The sequence below is a fragment of the Mustela putorius genome, unplaced genomic scaffold (genome assembly GCF_011764305.1).
Source record: "Mustela putorius furo isolate JIRA1106 unplaced genomic scaffold, ASM1176430v1.1 tig00003834_pilon_pilon_pilon, whole genome shotgun sequence".
Taxonomy (NCBI): domain Eukaryota; kingdom Metazoa; phylum Chordata; class Mammalia; order Carnivora; family Mustelidae; genus Mustela; species Mustela putorius.
In genome coordinates this window covers 24,139,639-24,160,230 of record NW_025421987.1, presented here as the reverse complement: position 1 = coordinate 24,160,230, position 20,592 = coordinate 24,139,639, and the positions used below count along the sequence as shown (strand labels likewise).

The following is a 20,592-nucleotide window of genomic DNA, read 5'->3' as shown; positions in this document are numbered from 1 at the left end:
TTGATGAACCATTTGTCTTGTATCTTATCTATGCTGTAGGCATCCTTTTGTGCTCAAAGCTTTCCATGGGATGTGTTCAGAGACTTTAAAAACAGAATTTTCCCCTTTGTGAGTCTTTGTTGTAAGTGCTTCAATGTTTGTTACATTTGTTGCTTTCTATTGCATTTTTCCACCCCTTTCTGATGCATTAAGGGTTATTTTAGGTTCACTTATTTGATGGGTTGTGATTAATAGTGACCTCAGAGAAGAAATAAATGTAATTTCACTGAAAAATGTGTTCTTAGAGTTTGTCACTTTCTATCCTTTTCTTATTTTAATTATCAGTAATTAATGAAGTAGCCATTAAATAACATTATTTTAGGTATTGGAAATCCTTTGAAAAATGTAAATGATAACTCTCCTGTTCTTTAGGGTTTTATACAAACTTAAAGGAATTCATTACTTTTAATAAAACCAAACAGATTACTTGAAAGTCACACACCAAACCTTGAGAGCTAAACACAAAGTTTCTCAGTAGTCTCTTACCTTCAATAATGCATTTCCAGGTTAAAAAAAAATGCCTTTCCAGGTCTAAGACCTTAGGGTCTTGTCCTTAAAATGTATATTAGAAAGACAGAGTTCTTGTTTTCATAGATGCTTTGCACAAATGGCAAATGGAGATTTTTTCCAAAGCAAGGCATGGCTTCTTAAGGGGCTGCATGACTTAGCTAGATGGGTCTTCTCTGTCTTCCAGATTTCAGATAGGGCTCTCTGTTTGTTCAGTACTTTTCTCCTTTGTATCTGATAATCCTCAAATCTTTTTCTTTTTTTTTTTTCTTTCTTTTTTTTTTTTTACTACAGAGAACTCTGCAATGATCACAAACTGTTGTTTTCCAAGCTTCAGAGAGGAGGCTTTTTCAAGAAATGATTCTTTAAATATAAATTTCCTCTGGTATTGTTGATTCCCATTTCTGTATTATGCTCAAGATCTGCCATTGTCAATTCACTCAAGCAGTACAAGCAGAAGTTTTGTGTCCTTCTGATGACACAACTGCAGACCACTATCACTCAGATTTGGGTCTCTCAGCCTGTGATCCAAGCTGGAGTGTGTGGCATTCACCTCTTGAACAGTTATTGAAGAAGACTCTTGCTTTGCATTGAACACAGATTCTCTTTGGTTTAATATAAAGCTTTGCTGCCCTTTCGTCATCACAGTTGGGGATGTGCTATCCGGCATTTGGGCTCAAAGTGCAGAGATTCTCATTTCTGAGAATATAGTTTCTACACGTTAGATCATTAGAATTTCTTTTACAAAGAGCTTATATTGACAAAGGTAAATAAAAACGGTCAGATTTTATTCTTATGAATCTTTATTCTTATGATTTTATTCTTATGAATAAGAATTCATAAGAATAATAAGAAGTGTCTATCAAACACTTGCTGGTTCAAGGACACGTTTTTTTCCCTTTGAAATTGGGAAACACAATATTGGCACAGTGATTTCTCCCTCTTCAGCTAATTGTAATGGTCTCTGTATTAGACTGATTTTGACTGACTGCTATCATAGTGTCTGCCAAGTGAGAACTATTTTTTTTTGGTGAAAAGTCATTTAGTTGTTTTTCCCCAATGACACAATTCCTTTTTTAGTGTTGTATGTGGTTCTTCTCACCAGGATTTTATTGTTTTTCATTCTTCCAAGGTTTATTTGTTCATCATCTTTTTATTGAAAAAAATGTTATTTAGGGGCGCCTGGGTGGCTCAGTGGGTTAAGCCGCTGCCTTCGGCTCAGGTCATGATCTCAGGGTCCTGGGATCGAGTCCCGCATTGGGCTCTCTGCTCAGCAGGGAGCCTGCTTCCCTCTCTCACTGCCTGCCTCTCCATCTACTTGTGATTTCTCTCTGTCAAATAAATACATAAAATCTTTAAAAAAAAGTTATTTAAATCTCGATGTTACAGCATTCTGATAACATTGTTATTTTTCTTACTTTTTTCCTTTATACTCAGGCTACTGAATTTACACTTTCCTAGAAGAAACTACCATTTCCTTTACTTTAATTTTTCAGTGAATTCTGTGCAGGAGACTGTCCATATATTCTGTTTGTGCTTCCATATGTTGCTTTTTGGGGAACTAGTAGTAGGCTTCATAGTTGTCTACCTAAAGATCTGTCTTTGTGCCTGAAGCAGTCATACCCACTCCATTTTTAGCTTGGCTAAATCAGAAGGAACAATTGAAATAAAAATCATTCTTCAGGTTGGCTCTGGTTTGTCTAGGATAGACATAGAATATGCATTTTATCAAATGCTATATCTTAGTACAATGTCACCTCTACTATCCATGACTTGACAGAGTAGTAGGATTTCTAAAGAAAAGTTTTATTTTTTAAAATCTAAGAAATTAGAAACATTCTCCGTTCAAGTTCTTTTAGTCAGTGCATCAGATATTATATGATTTTTAATTAAAGGCATTCAATATTTTTTTACTGCCTAACTTTCTATAGTGACTTTTTAATTTAAAATATAAAAACATGAGTAAGAATTCTGAATATGTTTTATTAGCAGCTTAAGCATGATCTCTAGGTAAATTTTAATTACTCATATTAAAGCATTTAAAAGCAGAATAGTGAATGATCTAAAGTGATTTTTATCTCATCTTTATAAAAAATATTTATTCTTAAAGGTAGACATGTCTCAAGATTTAAAAATCCACTTCAGAAAGTCAAGCCAAAAAAAAAAAAAAAAAAAAAAAGAAAGAAAGTCAAGCCAATTTGTAAACCCTTGAGTTAGGTAAAGGAGGAAAGTGGTTTAGATTTCCCAAACTTTGGAATACACAGTAAAAGTCCCCCTCATGCTGCTCCATGATTCATTATAATTAGCTCCATGTTGGGTATAGACCATGACTTTTTAGATCAATATGAGATTTAACTTTTCTCATACCTTACATAGAATATGGGAGGTTAAGAGTTGGAGCTTGGGGGCGCCTGGGTGGCTCAGTGGGTTAAGCCTCTGCCTTCGGCTCAGGTCATGATCTCAGGGTCCTGGGATCGAGCCCCACATGGGGCTCTCTGCTCAGCGGGGAGCCTGCTTCCCCCTCCCCCTCTCCCACCCCCTCTGCCTGCCTCTCGGCCTACTTGTGATCTCTCTCCCTCTCTCTCTCTCTGTTAAATAAATAAATAAAATCTTAAAAAAAAAAAAGAGTTGGAGCTTGGAAGAGGTCTTATGAATGCAAAGTAATAGAATTAAGATGTTAACAGAATTGTGATTAGACAGATTATGTGTTGTCAGTTATGAGTTACCATATTGACACTAAGAAAGTAGTTATATGGAATTGTTGTTGTCAAAGAAAAAAAGCAAAATTTGCCTTGGATAACATAAAATGAACACAATTGAAAGAGTCAAAGAATCTTAGAAATTTTAGTAGATATTGTGAGACAATAATTCTTCCATTTTATTTTGATCTTTAAAATATAAGAAAGGGAGTTACTTGTTTTTTTAATTTTAAAAAAATCCATACAGTGACTGCCATTATATTTGAAATAAAATCTATCCCTAAAACAGATCAGTGTGAACCATAATATATCTTTTAATACTGTTTTTAGGTAAAAAGGACCTCATTTCCATAGTTCAGAGCAGAATGTTAGCATTTTCAAGGTAATTTTAAGACTTGTTGCTTAGTAATATTCAAATGAGAGAGTCCCTCCCTTGAACTGGATAGTAAACAGTTGTCCATGTGAATGTGCATCAAGGATTCAGAAAAGGGAGAGATTTTGCAACACATAAATTATAAACAGACAGAAGACCATGTAATCAAATGAGAATAATTCAAGCTCAGTAAGTACTGTATGATTAAGTTAGTCATATATCAATAATTGTATATGTATTGTCAGGTGTACTTCATAATTATTCACCAATCTTCCCTCACAAAATGCCTATAAGCTATTTTTAGAATTGGCATGTAAAACCAAGAACTCAGTCCTTGTCTAGATCCTACTTTTGTGCATTTTTTTCCTTCTTTCTTTAGCCTCCATTCACATTTCTTGGTTTTCATGCCATTACTAGTTCTTAAGATCCCTTTGCAAGGGCTTGGAGCCTAAGTTCATTTATATAAAGCCCTAAACATTTTAAACACAATTGCAACAGAATGCCAATGTTTAATCTACCATTATCTTGATGACTTTGAGACAGAGTGCCTGTGACCCTTTATTATAATTTTGTTTTGTAATCTAACGGCCATCTCTAATGGGGATCCTCTAAATTGATTAATGGCATCTCATTCAACAAGTTGTTCAATCCAAAAATATTGGTGTCATCTTTAAATTCTTCTTATAATTCATATCTAATTAGTTACTGAGTCTTATAAATTGTATAGTCATAATACATTTTCTAGTTCTCTACCTTCCTCTTTATTCCAAAATCCACTGCCCTAATTAAAGTCATATGGCTTTTCTCATCTATAGCAATAATGCCTTAACGGGTTTCCTATAACCATTCTTCCTATCCTTCAATACTTTTCTCTTTCACACTGTTGCCAATAATAGCTTCTAAGACATGCATGTGTTTGGTCATTCTCCCATTTAAGTAAATCAATGTCTGTCTCTTAATTGCCATAGGAAAACCTTCAAATTTCTTGATGTGCCACTCACTTCGCAATTATTCCTTAGAAACCTTGATTGTTCACTCCTTCTCTCCCCATTCCACATTTCCAACAACATGTCCATTCACTTCCCCAAATTTCCATGTCTTTTTCCTTTTTCTGTTTCCTTGATCTGAATTCCCCAACAACCTGTCTAAAGAAATTTTTTAATATTTGGATCACATTTTAGTTTTTTGTAAAGTCTTCTTCAGACCTCTGCTTTTTGATACTTCCATATTTCTTTTTCAGACCTGTATGTCAACATTTAATGCACTGAATAGATAGAAAGCACGAGTCCATTCTATAAAACCATAAGGTCTTTGAAGGGGAGAGTGGTGTTGTTTCAAATATTAAAAGTTCGTAATCATTATAAAGTCAAGTATGATAATTTGTACCCTAGGAGCCTTTTAACAGGTATTTCTGATGTATTTTTTTAAAAAGTTCTTAACTACAGTCTCTTCAACAGTGGTATTGGGAAAATTGGACTGGTACATGCAAAAGAGTGAAAATGGACCACCTTCTTATACCTCACACAAAATAAACTCAAAATGGATGAAACACTTAAATGTGAGACCTGAAACCATAAAAATCCTAGAAGAGAACACAAGTAATAATTCTTTTGGTCATAGCAATATTTTTCTAGATATGGCTTCCAAGGCAAGGTAAACAAAAGCAAAATTAAAATATCAGAATAAGCCTCCAACAAACTCATTTTAAGCCCGAAGACACCTCCAGATTTAAAGTGAGGGGGTGGAAAAGAATTTACCATGCTAATGGACATCAGAAGAAAGCAGGAGTGGCAATCCTTATATCGGACCAATTAGATTTTAAGCCAAAGACTATAATAAGAGACGAGGAAGGACACTATATCATACTCAAAGGGTCTGTCCAACAAGAAGATTTAACAATTTTAAATATCTATGCCCCCAACATGGGAGCAGCCAACTATATAAACCAATTAATAACAAAATCAAAGAAACACATCAACAATAATACAATAATAGTAGGGGACTTTAACACTCCCCTCACTGAAATGGACAGATCATCCAAGCAAAAGATCGGCAAGGAAATAAAGGCCTTAAACGACACACTGGACAAGATGGACATCACAGATATATTCAGAACATTTCATCCCAAAGCAACAGAATACACATTCTTCTCTAGTGCACACTGAACATTCTCCAGAATAGATCACATCCTCGGTCCTAAATCAGGATTCAACCGGTATCAAAAGATTGGGATCATTCCCTGCATATTTTCAGACCACAATGCTCTAAGCTAGAACTCAACCACAAAAGGAAGTTTGGAAAGAACCCAAATACATGGAGACTAAACAGCATCCTTCTAAAGAATGAATGGGTCAACAGGGAAATTAAAGAAGAATTGAAAAAAATAATGGAAACAAATGATAATGAAAATACAATGGTTCAAAAACTGTGGGACACAACAAAGGCAGTCCTGAGAGGAAAATATATAGCGGTACAAGCCTTTCTCGAGAAACAAGAAAGGTCTCAGGTACACAACCTAACCCTACACCTAAAGGAGCTGGAGAAAGAAGAAGAAAGAAACCCTAAGACCAGCAGGAGAAGAGAAATCATAAAGATCAGAGCAGAAATCAATGAAATAGAAACCAAAAAAACAATAGAACAAATCAACGAAACTAGGAGCTGGTTTTTTGAAAGAATTAATAAAATTGATAAACCCCTGGCCCGACTTATCAAAAAGAAAAGAGAAAGGGCCCAAATAAATAAAATCATGAATGAAAGAGGAGAGATCACAACTAACACCAAAGAAATACAAACTATTATAAGAACATACTATGAGCAACTCTACGCCAATAAATTTGACAATCTGGAAGAAATGGATGCATTCCTAGAAACATATAAACTACCACAACTGAACCAGGAAGAAATAGAAAGCCTGAACAGACCCATAACCAGTAAGGAGATTGAAACAGTTATTAAAAATCTCCAAACAAACAAAAGCCCAGGGCCAGACAGCTTCCCGGGGGAATTCTACCAAACATTTAAAGAAGAACTAATTCCTATTCTCCTGAAACTGTTCCAAAAAATAGAAATGGAAGGAAAACTTCCAAAATCATTTTATGAGGCCAGCATCACCTTGGTCCCCAAACCAGACAAGGATCCCATCAAAAAAGAGAGCTATAGACCAATATCCTTGATGAACACAGATGAGAAAATACTCAACAAAATACTAGCCAATAGGATTCAACAGTACATTAAAAGGATTATTCACCACGACCAAGTGGGATTTATTCCAGGGCTGCAAGGTTGGTTCAACATCCACAAATCAGTCAATGTGATACAACACATCAATAAAAGAAAGAACAAGAACCATATGATACTCTCAATAGATGCTGAAAAAGCATTTGGCAAAGTACAGCATCCCTTCCTGATCCAAACTCTTCAAAGTGTAGGGATAGAGGGGACATACCTCAATATCATCAAAGCCATCTATGAAAAACCCACCGCAAATATCATTCTCAATGGAGAAAAACTGAAAGCTTTTCCGCTAAGGTCAGGAACACGGCAGGGATGTCCATTATCACCACTGCTATTCAACATAGTACTAGAGGTCCTAGCCTCAGCAATCAGACAACAAAAGGAAATTAAAGGCATCCAAATCGGAAAAGAAGTCAAATTATCACTCTTCGCAGATGATATGATACTAGATGTGGAAAACCCAAAAGACTCCACTCCAAAACTGCTAGAACTTATACAGGAATTCAGTAAAGTGTCAGGATATAAAATCAATGCACAGAAATCAGTTGCATTTCTCTACACCAACAGCAAGACAGAAGAAAGAGAAATTAAGGAGTCAATCCCATTTACCTAGGAATAAACCTAACCAAAGAGGCACAGAATCTATACTCAGAAAACTAAAGTACTCATGAAAGAAATTGAGGAAGACACAAAGAAATGGAAAAATGTTCCATGTTCCTGGATTGGAAGAATAAATATTGTGAAAATGTCTATGCTACCTAAAGCAATCTACACATTTAATGCAATTCCTATCAAAGTACCATCCATCATGGAACTAGAGCATATCATGCTTAGCGAAGTAAGTCAAGCAGAGAAAGACAACTATCATATGATCTCCCTGATATGAGGAAGTGGTGATGCAACATGGGGGCTTAAGTGGGTAGGAGAAGAATAAGTGAAACAAGATGGGATTGGGAGGGAGACAAACCATAAGTGACTCTTAATCACACAAAACAAACTGAGGGTTGCTGGGGGGAGGGGGTTTGGGAGAAGGGGGTGGGATTATGGACATTGGGGAGGGTATGTGCTTTGGTGAGTGCTGTGAAGTGTGTAAACCTGGTGATTCACAGACCTGTACCCCTGGGGATAAAAATATATGTTTATAAAAAATAAAAAATTTAAAAAAAAGTACTATCCATCTTTTTCAAAGAAATGGAACAAATAATTCTAAAATTTATATGGAACCAGAAAAGACCTCGAATAGCCAAAGGGATATTGAAAAAGAAAGTCAACGTTGGTGGCATCACAATTCCGGACTTCAAGCTCTATTTCAAAGCTGTCATCATCAAGACAGCATGGCACTGGCACAAAAATAGACACATAGATCAATGGAACAGAATAGAGAGCCCAGAAATAGACCCTCAACTCAACAGTCAACTAATCTTCGACAAAGCAGGAAAGAATGTCCAATGGATAAAAGACAGCCTCTTCAATAAATGGTGCTGGGAAAATTGGACAGCCACATGCAGAAAAATGAAATTGGACCATTTCCTTACACCACACACAAAAATAGACTCAAAATGGATGAAGGACCTCAATGTGTGAAAGGAATCAATCAAAATCCTTGAGGAGAACACAGGCAGCAACCTCTTCGACCTCTGCCACAGCAACATCTTCCTAGGAACAATGCCAAAGGCAAAGGAAGCAAGGGCAAAAATGAACTATTGGGATTTCATCAAGATCAAAAGCTTTTGCACAGCAAAGGAAACAGTGAACAAAATCAAAAGACAACTGACAGAATGGGAGAAGATATTTGCAAATGACATATCAGATAAAGGACTAGTGTCCAGAATCTATAAAGAACTTAGCAAACTCAACACCCAAAGAACAAATAATCCAATCAAGAAATGGGCAGAGGACATGAACAGACATTTCTGCAAAGAAGACATCCAGATGGCCAACAGACACATGAAAAAGTGCTCCATATCACTCGGCATCAGGGAAATACAAATCAAAACCACAATGAGATATCACCTCACACCAGTCAGAATGGCTAAAATCAACAAGTCAGGAAATGACAGATGCTGGCAAGGATGCGGAGAAAGGGGAACCCTCCTACACTGTTGGTGGGAATGCAAGCTGGTGCAACCACTCTGGAAAACAGCATGGAGGTTCCTCAAAATGTTGAAAATAGAACTGCCCTATGACCCAGCAATTGCACTATTGGGTATTTACCCTAAAGATACAAACGTAGTGATCCAAAGGGGCACGTGCACCCGAATGTTTATAGCAGCAATGTCCACAATAGCCAAACTATGGAAAGAACCTAGATGTCCATCAACAGATGAATGGGTCAAGAAGATGTGGTATATATACACAATGGAATACTATGCAGCCATCAAAAGAAATGAAATCTTGCCATTTGTGACAACATGGATGGAACTAGAGCGTATCATGCTTAGCGAAATAAGTCAAGCAGAGAAAGACAACTATCATATGATCCCCCTGATAAGAGGAGGTGGTGATGCAACATGGGGGCTTAAGTGGGTAGGAGAAGAATCAATGAAACAAGATGGGATTGGGAGGGAGACAAACCATAAGTGACTCTTAATCTCACAAAACAAACTGAGAGTTGCTGGGGGGAGGGGGTTTGGGAGAAGGGGGTGTGATTATGGACATTGGGGAGGGTATGTGCCTTGGTGAGTGCTGTGAAGTGTGTAAACCTGGTGATTCACAGACCTGTACCCCTGGGGATAAAAATATATGTTTATAAAAAATAAAAAATTATTAAAAAAATAATAATAAATAATAATGACACTTTAAAAAATATCAGAATAATATCGAAATAAAAATCTTTTGCACAGTAAAGGAAATAATCAACAAACCAAAAAGACAACCTACTGATTGGGAGAAGATATTTGCAAATGACATATCTGATAAGGGTTTTATTTCCAAACCATAAAGTACTTAATATGACTCAACACCAAAAAAACATAAATTAGCAGAGGATATAAACATTTTTCCAAAGAAGACAAACAAATGGCCAGCAGACACATGAAAAGTTGCTCAACATTTCTCATCATTGGGTAAATGCAAATGAAAGCCACAAAAAGATATTATCTCATACTTTTCAGAATGGTTAAAATCAGAAACACAAGTAACAACAGGTGTTGGCGAGTATGTAGAGAAAAAGGAACCCTTGTGCACTGTTGGTGGGAATGCAAAGTGGTGTAACCACTTAAAAAGAAATAAAACATGATCCAGTAATTCCCCTACTAGGTATTTACCCAAAGAATGTGAAAACACTTATTTGAAAAGATACATGTACCCTTGTATTTATTGTAGGCTTAATTAAAATAACCAAGAAGCAGCCCAGATGTCCAAGGGTAAATCAAGGAATAAAGAAGGTGTGCTATAAACACACAATGGAATATTACTCAGCCATAAAAAAAAATAATGAAATCTTGCCATTTGCAACAACATGATGGATCTAGAAGGAAAATAGGTCAGTCTAAGAAAGACAAGTACCATGTGATTTCATTTACATGTGGAATTTAAGAAACGAAACAAACAAACAAAATGAATCAAACAAAAAAATGGACTTTTAAATATAGAGAGAAAACTGGTGGTTACCAGATGAAGGTGGTTGGGGGGATGGGTAAACAGGTGAAGGGGATTAAGAGTACACTTATTGTGATGATCACTGAGTACTGTATAGAATTGTTGAATCACTACATCATGTGCCTGAAACTAATACAACACTACATTAATGATAGTAGAATAAAAAATAAAAACAATTAAAATAATACTTACATTATTTACCATTCAACTGATGCCTCTTAAATTCAGAAACTTATTTCTTAATAGAGATAATCTATAGCTTTCAAGAGGCACTTTTGGGGCATTAATATTCTAGTTACCTGACTTGATTTTTAATACTGTAGTCAGATTTATATTAACATAGCACTGTTCTAGGCCTTTCAGTTTCTATAATCATATAAGATAGAAGAACATGCCTGGAATCTGGATTTCAAATCTGATACAATAAAACCTATATATTCTTCAAAATTTGGGTTACCCTGACAGTTTTATTAGTACTTTAAATTTAATGAGCTTCCCATTTGAAAATGCATTTAAAATATTATTTAATAGGAATCTCAAATACATCATACAGGCATACAAAGAATATCGTAGTTATTTCCTATTTTATGCTTTATTCTATATTATTTTGTTCTTTAAGTAGATGATATTTGTTGGAATTTTTATAAATATTGCACAAATTTTTATAATAATTTTAAACACTATTCTCCAATGTTGGAAATAATATGCATAATAGAAAAATCTTATCTACATTGTTCTGTAACTTGAAAAGTTGCTTTAAGTTACACATTTATAAAAAACAAAAAGAAAAGAAAGTCTCAAAAAATGAAAAAAATTATGACATTTTCCAATTAGAAAATGGAACTGGAAATACTGCTTTTCCTGAGATGAACAATTTATTTTCAGACATGATAGACTTTTACTTTTATGAAGGTGTTTGGTCAAATTAAAAGATCAATAGATACTGCTACCTTATATGTCAGGCTCTCAGAGATTAATTTATTTTCCTTAGCACTATATTTCTTTGATGGAGACATTAGTGGAAATATCAACAATAAAGTAATATAGAGCATTTCTATAGTACAAATATAGTCAGGGCAAAATATGTTTCACTCATAGTATTAAACTTGCATCTCTTCTGGAGTAATTGAATACAGTGAAGTTTCAAAACAATCTAACAGAAAATGAAATAAAAGGGAACTAAATAATGGATTTGCCTCTTCTATAATAATGTGTAAGGTTAGAGAAAGAGGAGAGGATAAAAACATCTTGAATAATTTTATTGACTGACTTTTCATTGAAGGTGACTGTCAAATGAGTCAATGGTGAAGGTTTTGTTTGAACAATAATAGAATAGTTCAGATAGCTGAAGAAAGACTCAGAGATTGAAATCCTTGGAACAATAACCAAAAAGCTCAGTGGAATGAACTGGTTTGGGGGCATTCAGAAATGCTTAAACTATTCATGAGTTAAGGTTAGATCATATATTCTACGGATGATAGTTTGCTTCTAAAGTTTTAGTCTTTTATTCCTGCTCATATTCTCCCCAAGTATCATTCAGAAAAAAGTTTAGAGTGTATTTATATATTTCCAGAAAAACTTATCTTGTTCATTTGTAAGTATAATCAGGTCATTCCATAACATTTGCTGTGAGGAAAAAAAAGTCATTTCATAACCATTGGTTGTTCACTAGCACGGACTTAATTGATTCACCATTGGCCTATACAGAACTCCATTTAAAGGAGATAATTATTAAGCACCAAGAATACCTCAGGCAAAGGCAGATTTGTTGTGAGGGCAATCAAAACTTGGACCTCAAGCATGATATTAAAGTCCCAGTACTATGGAAGAAAGAAAACAGTCAAATATAAGAAAGCTTTGTTGTTGTTGTTGTTGTTGTTTGGCCAGGCACTCAGATAAAGCAAATACTTCTTAGTTGAATGATAATGTTTGGGTGCCTCGGTGGCTTAGTCGTTAAGCATCTGCTTTTGGCTCAGGTCATGATCCCAGGACCCTGGGATTGAGGCCCACATTAGGCTCCCTGCTTGGCTGGATGCCTCTCCCTCTCCCACTCCCACTGCTTGTGTTCCCTCTCTCTCTGTGTCTCTCTCTGTCAAATAAATAAAATCTTAAAAAAAAAAAAAACTGATGATGTTAAATTTGGAAAATGACAGGTGTGAGCAGAAAATTAGGAAACCAAAAACACAATTATTCTTATAATATTAAAAACAATACAGGTAAGCCACTTATATTGGAAAAGGACATGTAAACTTACAGTTGTTGTATATGCAGCTTCGGGATCATCTTCTAGCACCCGGGAAAGACCAAAATCAGAAACTTTGCATACTAAGTTGCTGTTGACCAATATATTCCTAGCTGCTAGATCACGATGAACGTAACCCATATCAGAAAGATACTTCATTCCTGATGCAATGCCTCGGAGCATACCAACCAACTGGATGACTGTGAAATGGCCATCATGTTTCTGAAAGAGAATCACAATAGTTTACATTGATTTATTTTAATGTAGCATATGTGAGTGCAGGCATGCATGTGTGTGTAACCTTAAGGAAAACCTTTGAATTTATTTTACTGGATCCAATGAATACAAGCATCAAATCTGCTGAGCATGAAATATAAGAATTTGTTTGACATTTAAAGGAAAGGAAAACCTCGCTGGAAGTGATGAAGGAAAACAAAGGATAGAAGAGAACCAACCAAATTAACTGATTTCAAAAACTCTAAGTAATAAGAGGGACCTAAGTCTAATTACGTAGCAGCAATGACTACCAAAAGAAGAGAATTAACTTTCCATAATTGTGACCTATGTACAGGTGGGCAGGACAGCAGAACCTAAGACTGGATAAAAACTTCATAATAATTTGAAATGAGAAAAATGATTGCTTAGGAAAAAAGAGGACTTGTTTGCATAAATAAGAAATAAGTTTAGGGAATCTATAGGAAAGAGAGAAAAAATATATGCAAATAGAAAATAACTAGATTTTCCCATTCTTTTATTATATAGAGAGTGAATAAAAAGAAAGTTGCTGGCAACTGACTGAAAACAGGACTATTTTAGCTCCCTGTTGGGAAGAGTAAATGAAGTCATATGAATAACAAGGCATAGCACTGGTACGCAGCATTCAATCCCTTGATTGCTTATTCTTCCCATCTTGACTTAAAAATAACATTTTTGAAAGGAAAAAATTCAGTTGTCATCCATGTAAGACGTGTACACCAATAAGACCAGACACACACTACCCCAAAATTAGAGAAAAATTAAATAAAAATATATTTAGTTTGAAAAATAAAGAATATTGTTTTACATAGTTATTTGGGGACAGTTGTCCTCAAAGGAGTTATGGAGAAACGTGAAAGATTCTCAGGTTGGTTTTATACACTAGGTAACATTTATTTATGAATGCTATAAAAATGAATATCTAACAAACGACTATGGGGCTATATTACCTTATACAGTGTGGTAGATGAATAAATAAGAGTTGTCTTCAAATTTACAAAGTTATAGCAGTCTTCCTGGATATATGATTTAAAACTATAGTGTGGGTTAAATACACGGGTGATCTGACTGCATCACAGTGACACAACATTCTATACAAAGATGATTCACTGGTCAGTTAAATGAATAAGCTTATACTACAAATGAAATAAACTTTGTCTTTATATCAACTTATCTCCCTGATAGCTCTCTGATAATATCTCTCAACCAAAGTGCAGAGTAAGTAAAAGAACCCTCTTTTAAAAGAAACATTCTATAGCAAAAGTATCCATTTAAGCAGGCTCTTCTGTATAATTAATGTATAAAAGATAACCTAGCAAAGGAAATCTTTGGTGTTATTAGCTCTTTATGTTTCCAATCCATCTTCCTAGACAGTGCGCTATGAGATGAAATCTGCCTCTTCTATCATGTACCCTACCTACCTCTCCTCTATTAGGACTCTCAAAGCCTTTGAGTAGAATTCAAAGCATAAATTCTTTTGGCCTAGAAAGGATTACACTAAATTTAAAGAGGTGGCTCTTTTACCTATTAGAAATAGAGTTGCCTGGTATCACAGTTCTCATCAATGCAGAATTTCTGCGTGGTAGGAAATGTTAATGGACCATCTGAAAACTAAGGAATGCCTCAATTTTCTTATCTGTACAATGAGAATAGAATAATCTAACTCAGAGGTGCAGTGAGTATCACATAGAAAACACACAGCACATCCCCTGACTTATTTTAATAATAGTTATTATTTAATAAAACCTTATATTACAATTACATGTAGCTCATGTAATTTTTTTTAAAGATTATTTATTTATTTGCCAGAGAGAGGGATCACAAGTAGGCAGAGAGGCAGAAAGAGAGAGAGAGAGGGCCAAACAGGCTCCCCGCCTAGCAGAGAGCTCAATGCAGGCCTTGATCCCAGGACCCTGAGATCACAACCTGAGCTGAAGGCAGAGGCCCAACCCACTGAGCCACTCAGGTGCCCTGATACGAATCAGAGAATTGTCCTCCCACGTTCCTGAAAAATCAGTCGAGTAACATAAACTCCTACGTCATAAAAGAAAATTATTATTTAATTCCAGGTTGAAATTTAATTTCCTGTCTATTCTGAGAGTGACAAAAAGCACCAAGTTCTTCCTTTCCTTTTTTTTTTTTTAATATTTTATTTATTTATTTGACAGAGAGAGAGAGAGAGAGAGATCACAAGCAGGTAGAGAGACAGAGAGAAGGGGAAGCAGGGTCCCTGCTGAGCAGAGAGCCCGATGTGGGGCTTGATCCCAGGACCCTGGGATCATGACCCAAGCCGAAGGCAGAGGCGTTAACCCACTGAGCCACCCAGGTGCCCTTGTTTCCTTTGTTTTAAGAGACTACTTTTTTTTTTTTAATATAATTTTTTATTTTTTATAAACATATATTTTTATCCCCACGGGTACAGTTCTGTGAATCACCAGGTAAGAGACTACTTTTTTTTAGAGCATTTTTAGGTTTATAGCAAAAGTAAGAGAAAAGTATACCCTCTGCCCCCACACAGGCATAGCCTCCCCCATTATCATCCCCTCACCAGGGAATGATATTCTTGGTATTTTACATGCTATGGGTTTGGACAAATTTATAATGACATAAACCCATGTTAGTACCATGACGAGTATTTTCACTGTCTTAAAAATCCTCTGTGCTTCATCTACTCATCCGCCCTGACCAAACCTTGGCTATCACTGATCTTTTTACTTTTTTCATAGTTTTGCCTTTTCCAGAATGTTATATGGTGGAGACACACAGTAGGTAGCCTTTGCAGATTGATTTCTTTCCTTTCATAAAATACATTAAAGATTCCTCTATGTCTTTTCCATGGCTTGATGCCTCCATTCTTTTTAGTACTAAATAAAATCCCTTTATCTGCATGCACAACAGTTTTATTTATCCATTCACCCACTGAAGGACATCTTGGTTGTTTCCAATATTTGGCAATTAAAAATAAATAATTATAATGTTTATAGCATGTTTATAGCTGCAGGCTTTTATGTGTAATAGTATGTTTAGTTTTGTGAGAAATCCCAAACTATCTTCCAAAGTGGCTGTACCATTTTGCCTTCCTACAACAAACAACAGCAATGAAAGAGAAATCCTATTGCTTGACATCAACACTACCATTTAGTGTCCTCAGTGTTACCAATTTTGGCCATTCTAATAGGTGGTATCTCATTACTTCAATTTGCATTTTCCTGATGACATACAGTATGGGGCACCTTTTCATGTGCTTATTTGTCATCTGTATATCTTTTGTGGAGTGCCTGGTAAGGTCTTTTACCCATTTTTTTTTTTTAAAGATGCTTGTTTTCTTACTGTTGAATTTTAAGAGTTCTTTGTATATTTTAGGTTAAGTCCTTTATTAGATGTGTCTTTTGCAAACATTTTCTCCCAGTCTGTGGCTTGTCTTCTCACTTTTTCAACATTATCCTTTGCAGAGCAGAAGTTTTAAATTTTAATTAAGTCCAGCTTATTGGTTTTCTTTTTTTTCTTGGATTGTACCTTTGTAGTTGTACCAAAAAAATCTTTGCCATATCTAATGTCATCTAGCATTTCCCCCTATGTTACCTTCTAGGAATTTTATAATTTTGTGTTTTACATTTAGGCCTATAATCCATTTTGACTTAATTTTTGTAGGGGGAGTAATGTTCTCTGCCTAGTTTTTTGTTTGTTTTTAATTTTTGCTTGTGGATGTCCAGTTGTCCCAGCACCATTTTCTGAAAAGACAATTTTTGCTCCATGGTATTGCCTTTGCTCTTTTGTCAAAGACTAGTTGACCATGTTTATTACAGACTTTCTATTCTGTTCCATTGACCTGTTCATTCTTCCACCCACATCATACTGTCTTGATTCCTGTTTATGTCTTGAAGTCGAAGTCGGGTAGTATCGGTCCTCCAACTCTGTCCTTTTTCACTACCGTGTTCATCATTATAGGTCCTTTGCTTCTACATATAAGCTTTAGAATCAGTTTGTTGATACTCACAAAATATTTTACTGGAATTTTGATTGGGATTTCATGGAAAATATATATCAAGTTGGAATGAACTGACATTTTAATACATTTTAGTAATATTGCATGTCCTTATGAACATGGAAGATATCTCCTTTAATTTAGTTCCCTGCTTTTGTTTATTAGAGTTTAGTTTTCCTCATATGGATCTTGTACATATTTTGTTAGATTTATACCTGAGTATTTCATTTTTGGGGGGTGCTCATATAAATGGTATTGTGTTTTTAATTTCAAATTCCACTTGATCATTGCTGATATGTGGGAAAGCTGTTGACTTTTATACATTGTGTATTAACTTTGTATTCTGCAACCTTGCTATAATTGCTTATTAGTCTAATTGTTTTGGTCAATTCTTTCAGGTTTTCAACATGGATGCCATGTTATCTGTGAACAAGGACAGTTTTATTTTTTCCTTCCTAATCTGTGTATTTTCCCAGTATGATAGTGAAAAGGAGTAGTGAGAATGACGTCTTTGCCTTGTTCCTGATCTTGGTGAAACACCTTTAAGTTTCTTGCCATTAAATATAATAGCTGCAGGGTTTATAGATAGTCTTTATCAAGTTTAAGAACTTCCCTTCTATTTCTAGTTTTACTGAAAGTTTTTATCATAAATCAGCATTCAGTTTTGTCAAATATCTTTCTCTTCATCTATTTATATGATCATGTGATTTTTCTTTTTTAGTCGTTGGATATTATAGATGACATTGATACACTTTTGAAAGTTGAACTGTTCTTGCATACCAGGGTAAATCTCACTTGGTTGTAGGGTGTAATTCTTTTTATATAATGTTGGCTTGAATTTGCTAATATTTTGTTACAAGTTATTTTTTTTAACAGGATTATTAAGGTATGAGTCACATATCATACAATTTATACTTTTAAACTATACTAATTTATCATTTTTAGTGTATTCACAGAGTAGGTATAACCATCACCATAATCACCATTAAAATTTTTTCATGATTCCCTAAAGAAACTATATACTCACTGGCAGTCATTCCCCATTCCTGCAACTTCCTCTACCAGCCCTAGGCAACTACTAATTAACTTTCTATAGCTTTGTCTATTTTGGTTATTTCATTTAAATGTAACCATAAAGTATATGTTCTTTAGTGACTGTATTCTTTCACTTAATATAATGTTTCAAGGTTCATCAGGATTTTATATTATTTTTGCTGGTATATTATTCATTTTATTTTATTTAAAATTTTATTTTATTTATACATCATATTGTACATTTTATTTATTTATATATATTTATACATTTTATTTATACATCTATCAGCTGATAAACATTAGAGTTACTTCCACTTTTTGGCTATCATGCAATATATATATTTTGTTACACATATTCCCCTTCCCCCTTTTTAGATAAGAACATTTAAGTTCTACTCCTTTAGCAAATATCAATTCTACAATGCAGTTATTAATGATAGTCACCACTTATTCATCTTATAACAGAATGTTTGCATTCTTTTACAAACCCCTCTATCTCTCCTACTTCACCCCACCCTTGGCAACCACTTTTGTACTCTCTGTTTCGGAGTTCACTTTTTTTTTTTTTTTTTTGGCTTCCACATATAAGTGTACCATGCAATATCTGTCTTTCTCTGTCTAACTTATTTTTCTTTTTAAATTTCTTATTAACTTATAATATACTACTAGCCCCAAGGGTACAGGTCTGTGAATCACCAGGTTTACACACTTCACAGCACTCACCATAGCACAGATCTTTCCCAATGTCCATATGTCTGACTTGTTTTGTTTAGCGTAATGTCCTCTAGGTTTATCCATGTTGTGGTAAAGAGCAGGATTTCCTTTTATTTAAAGACTGATTAATATTCCATTATATATTTTCCAGATTTTCTTAACTTACTTAACCATTAACAGACACTTAGGTTATTTCTGTATCTTTCTTGTTATGAATAAAGCTGCAATGAACTTGGGAGTACAGATATCTCTTTGAGATAATGGTTTAATTTCCTCTGGATATATACCAAAAGTGAGATTGGTGTATCATATGATAGTTCTATTTCTAATTACTTGAGGACCCTCTGTACTGTTTTTCATATTTGCTATACCAATTTATATTCTTGCCAACAATGTAAAAGAATTCCTCTTTCTTCACATCCTTGTCAGTATTTTTATTTTTGTCTTCTTGTTAATAGCCATCCTCACAGGTGTGAGGTAATATCTCATTGTAGTTTTGATTTGCAGTTCCTTGATGATTAGTGATGTTAACCATCTTTTCTTCTACCGGTTGAATCATTTGTATGTTTTCTTTGGAAAAATGTCTATTCAGGCCTTTGGCCCATTTAAATTTTTTTTTTATATAATTATTGAGTTGCAGGAGTTCCTTGTAAAATTTGGATATTAACCCTTTATAGGAATACATGATTGACAAATGCTTTCTCCCATTCCATAGATTACCTTTTTGTTTTGTTGATGGTTTCCTTTGTTGCGCAGGAGCTTTTAAGTTTGCTGTAGTCCCATTTGTTTATTTTTACTTTTGTTGTCTTTGTTTTTGGTGTCAATTCAAAAAACCACTGCCAAGACCAAAGCCAAGGAATTTACCCTCTGTTTTCTTCTAGGAATTTTATGGTTTCAGGTCTTAGGTTCAAGGCTTTAATCCATTTTGAGTTAATTTTTGTGTATGGTATAAGATAGGGGTTCAGTTTCATTCTTTTGAATGTGGCTGTCCACTTTTCCTAGCACCATCTGTTGAAGAGACTATCATTTCCCATTGTATATTCTTGGCTCTTTTTGTCAAAAGTTAAATGACCATACACTCATTGGTTTATTTCTGTGTTCTCAATTCTATTCCATTGATCTATGTGTCTGTTTTTATGCCATTAGTGTACTGTTTTGAGTGCTATAGCTTTGTAATAGAGTTTGAAATTAGGAAATGATATGCTTCCAGTGTTGTTCATTTTTTCATGATTACTTTGGCTATTTGGGGTCTTTTATGGTTCCATACAAATTTTAGGATTATTTGTTCTAATTTTGTAAAAAGTGCTATTGGAATTTTGATAGAGATTGCACTGAATCTGTAGATTGTTTTGGGTAGCATGAACATTTTAATGATATTACTTCTTCTAATCCATGAATAAAGAATAATTTTCCATTATTTGTATTATTTTCCATTTCTTTTATCAGTGTTTTGTAGTTTTCAGTGTACAGATCTTTCACCTCTTTGGGTAAATTTATTCCTAAATGTTTTATTCTTCTTCAATAAAATTGTAAATGGGATTGTTTCCTTAATTTCTCCGACAGTATGTTGTTAGTGTATAGAAATGCAACTGATTTTTTGTATATTAATTTTGTATCCTGAAACTTTACTGAATTTATTTATTTCTAACTGGTTTTTGGTGGAATCTTTAGAGTTTTCTATATATAAGAGGTTATGTGCAAATAGAGACAGTTTTACTTCTTTTCTTATTTAGATGCCTTTTATTTCTTTTTCTTGACCAAATGCTCTAGCAACCCTCTAGCACCCAGTGCTCCATGCAATATGTGCCCTCCATAATACCCACCACCAGGCTCACCCAACTTCCTACCCTCTGCCCCTTCAAAACCCTCAGATTGTTTTTCAGAGTTCATAGTCTCTCATGGTTCATAT

At 34.6% G+C, this 20,592-nt stretch overlaps 1 protein-coding gene across 4 annotated transcripts in view; it reads right to left on the bottom strand.

Annotated features, from left to right (window-relative positions):
* Window positions 1-20,592, bottom strand: part of EPHA6 (EPH receptor A6) — an 887,146-nt gene that overhangs the window by 94,321 nt on the left and 772,233 nt on the right. For all 4 annotated transcript variants that reach the window (XM_004773009.2, XM_004773010.2, XM_045088243.1 and 1 more), the window contains one exon: window positions 12,707-12,916. In XM_004773009.2, coding sequence (XP_004773066.1) covers window positions 12,707-12,916 — 210 coding nt within the window. The remainder of the gene's footprint in view (window positions 1-12,706; window positions 12,917-20,592) is intronic.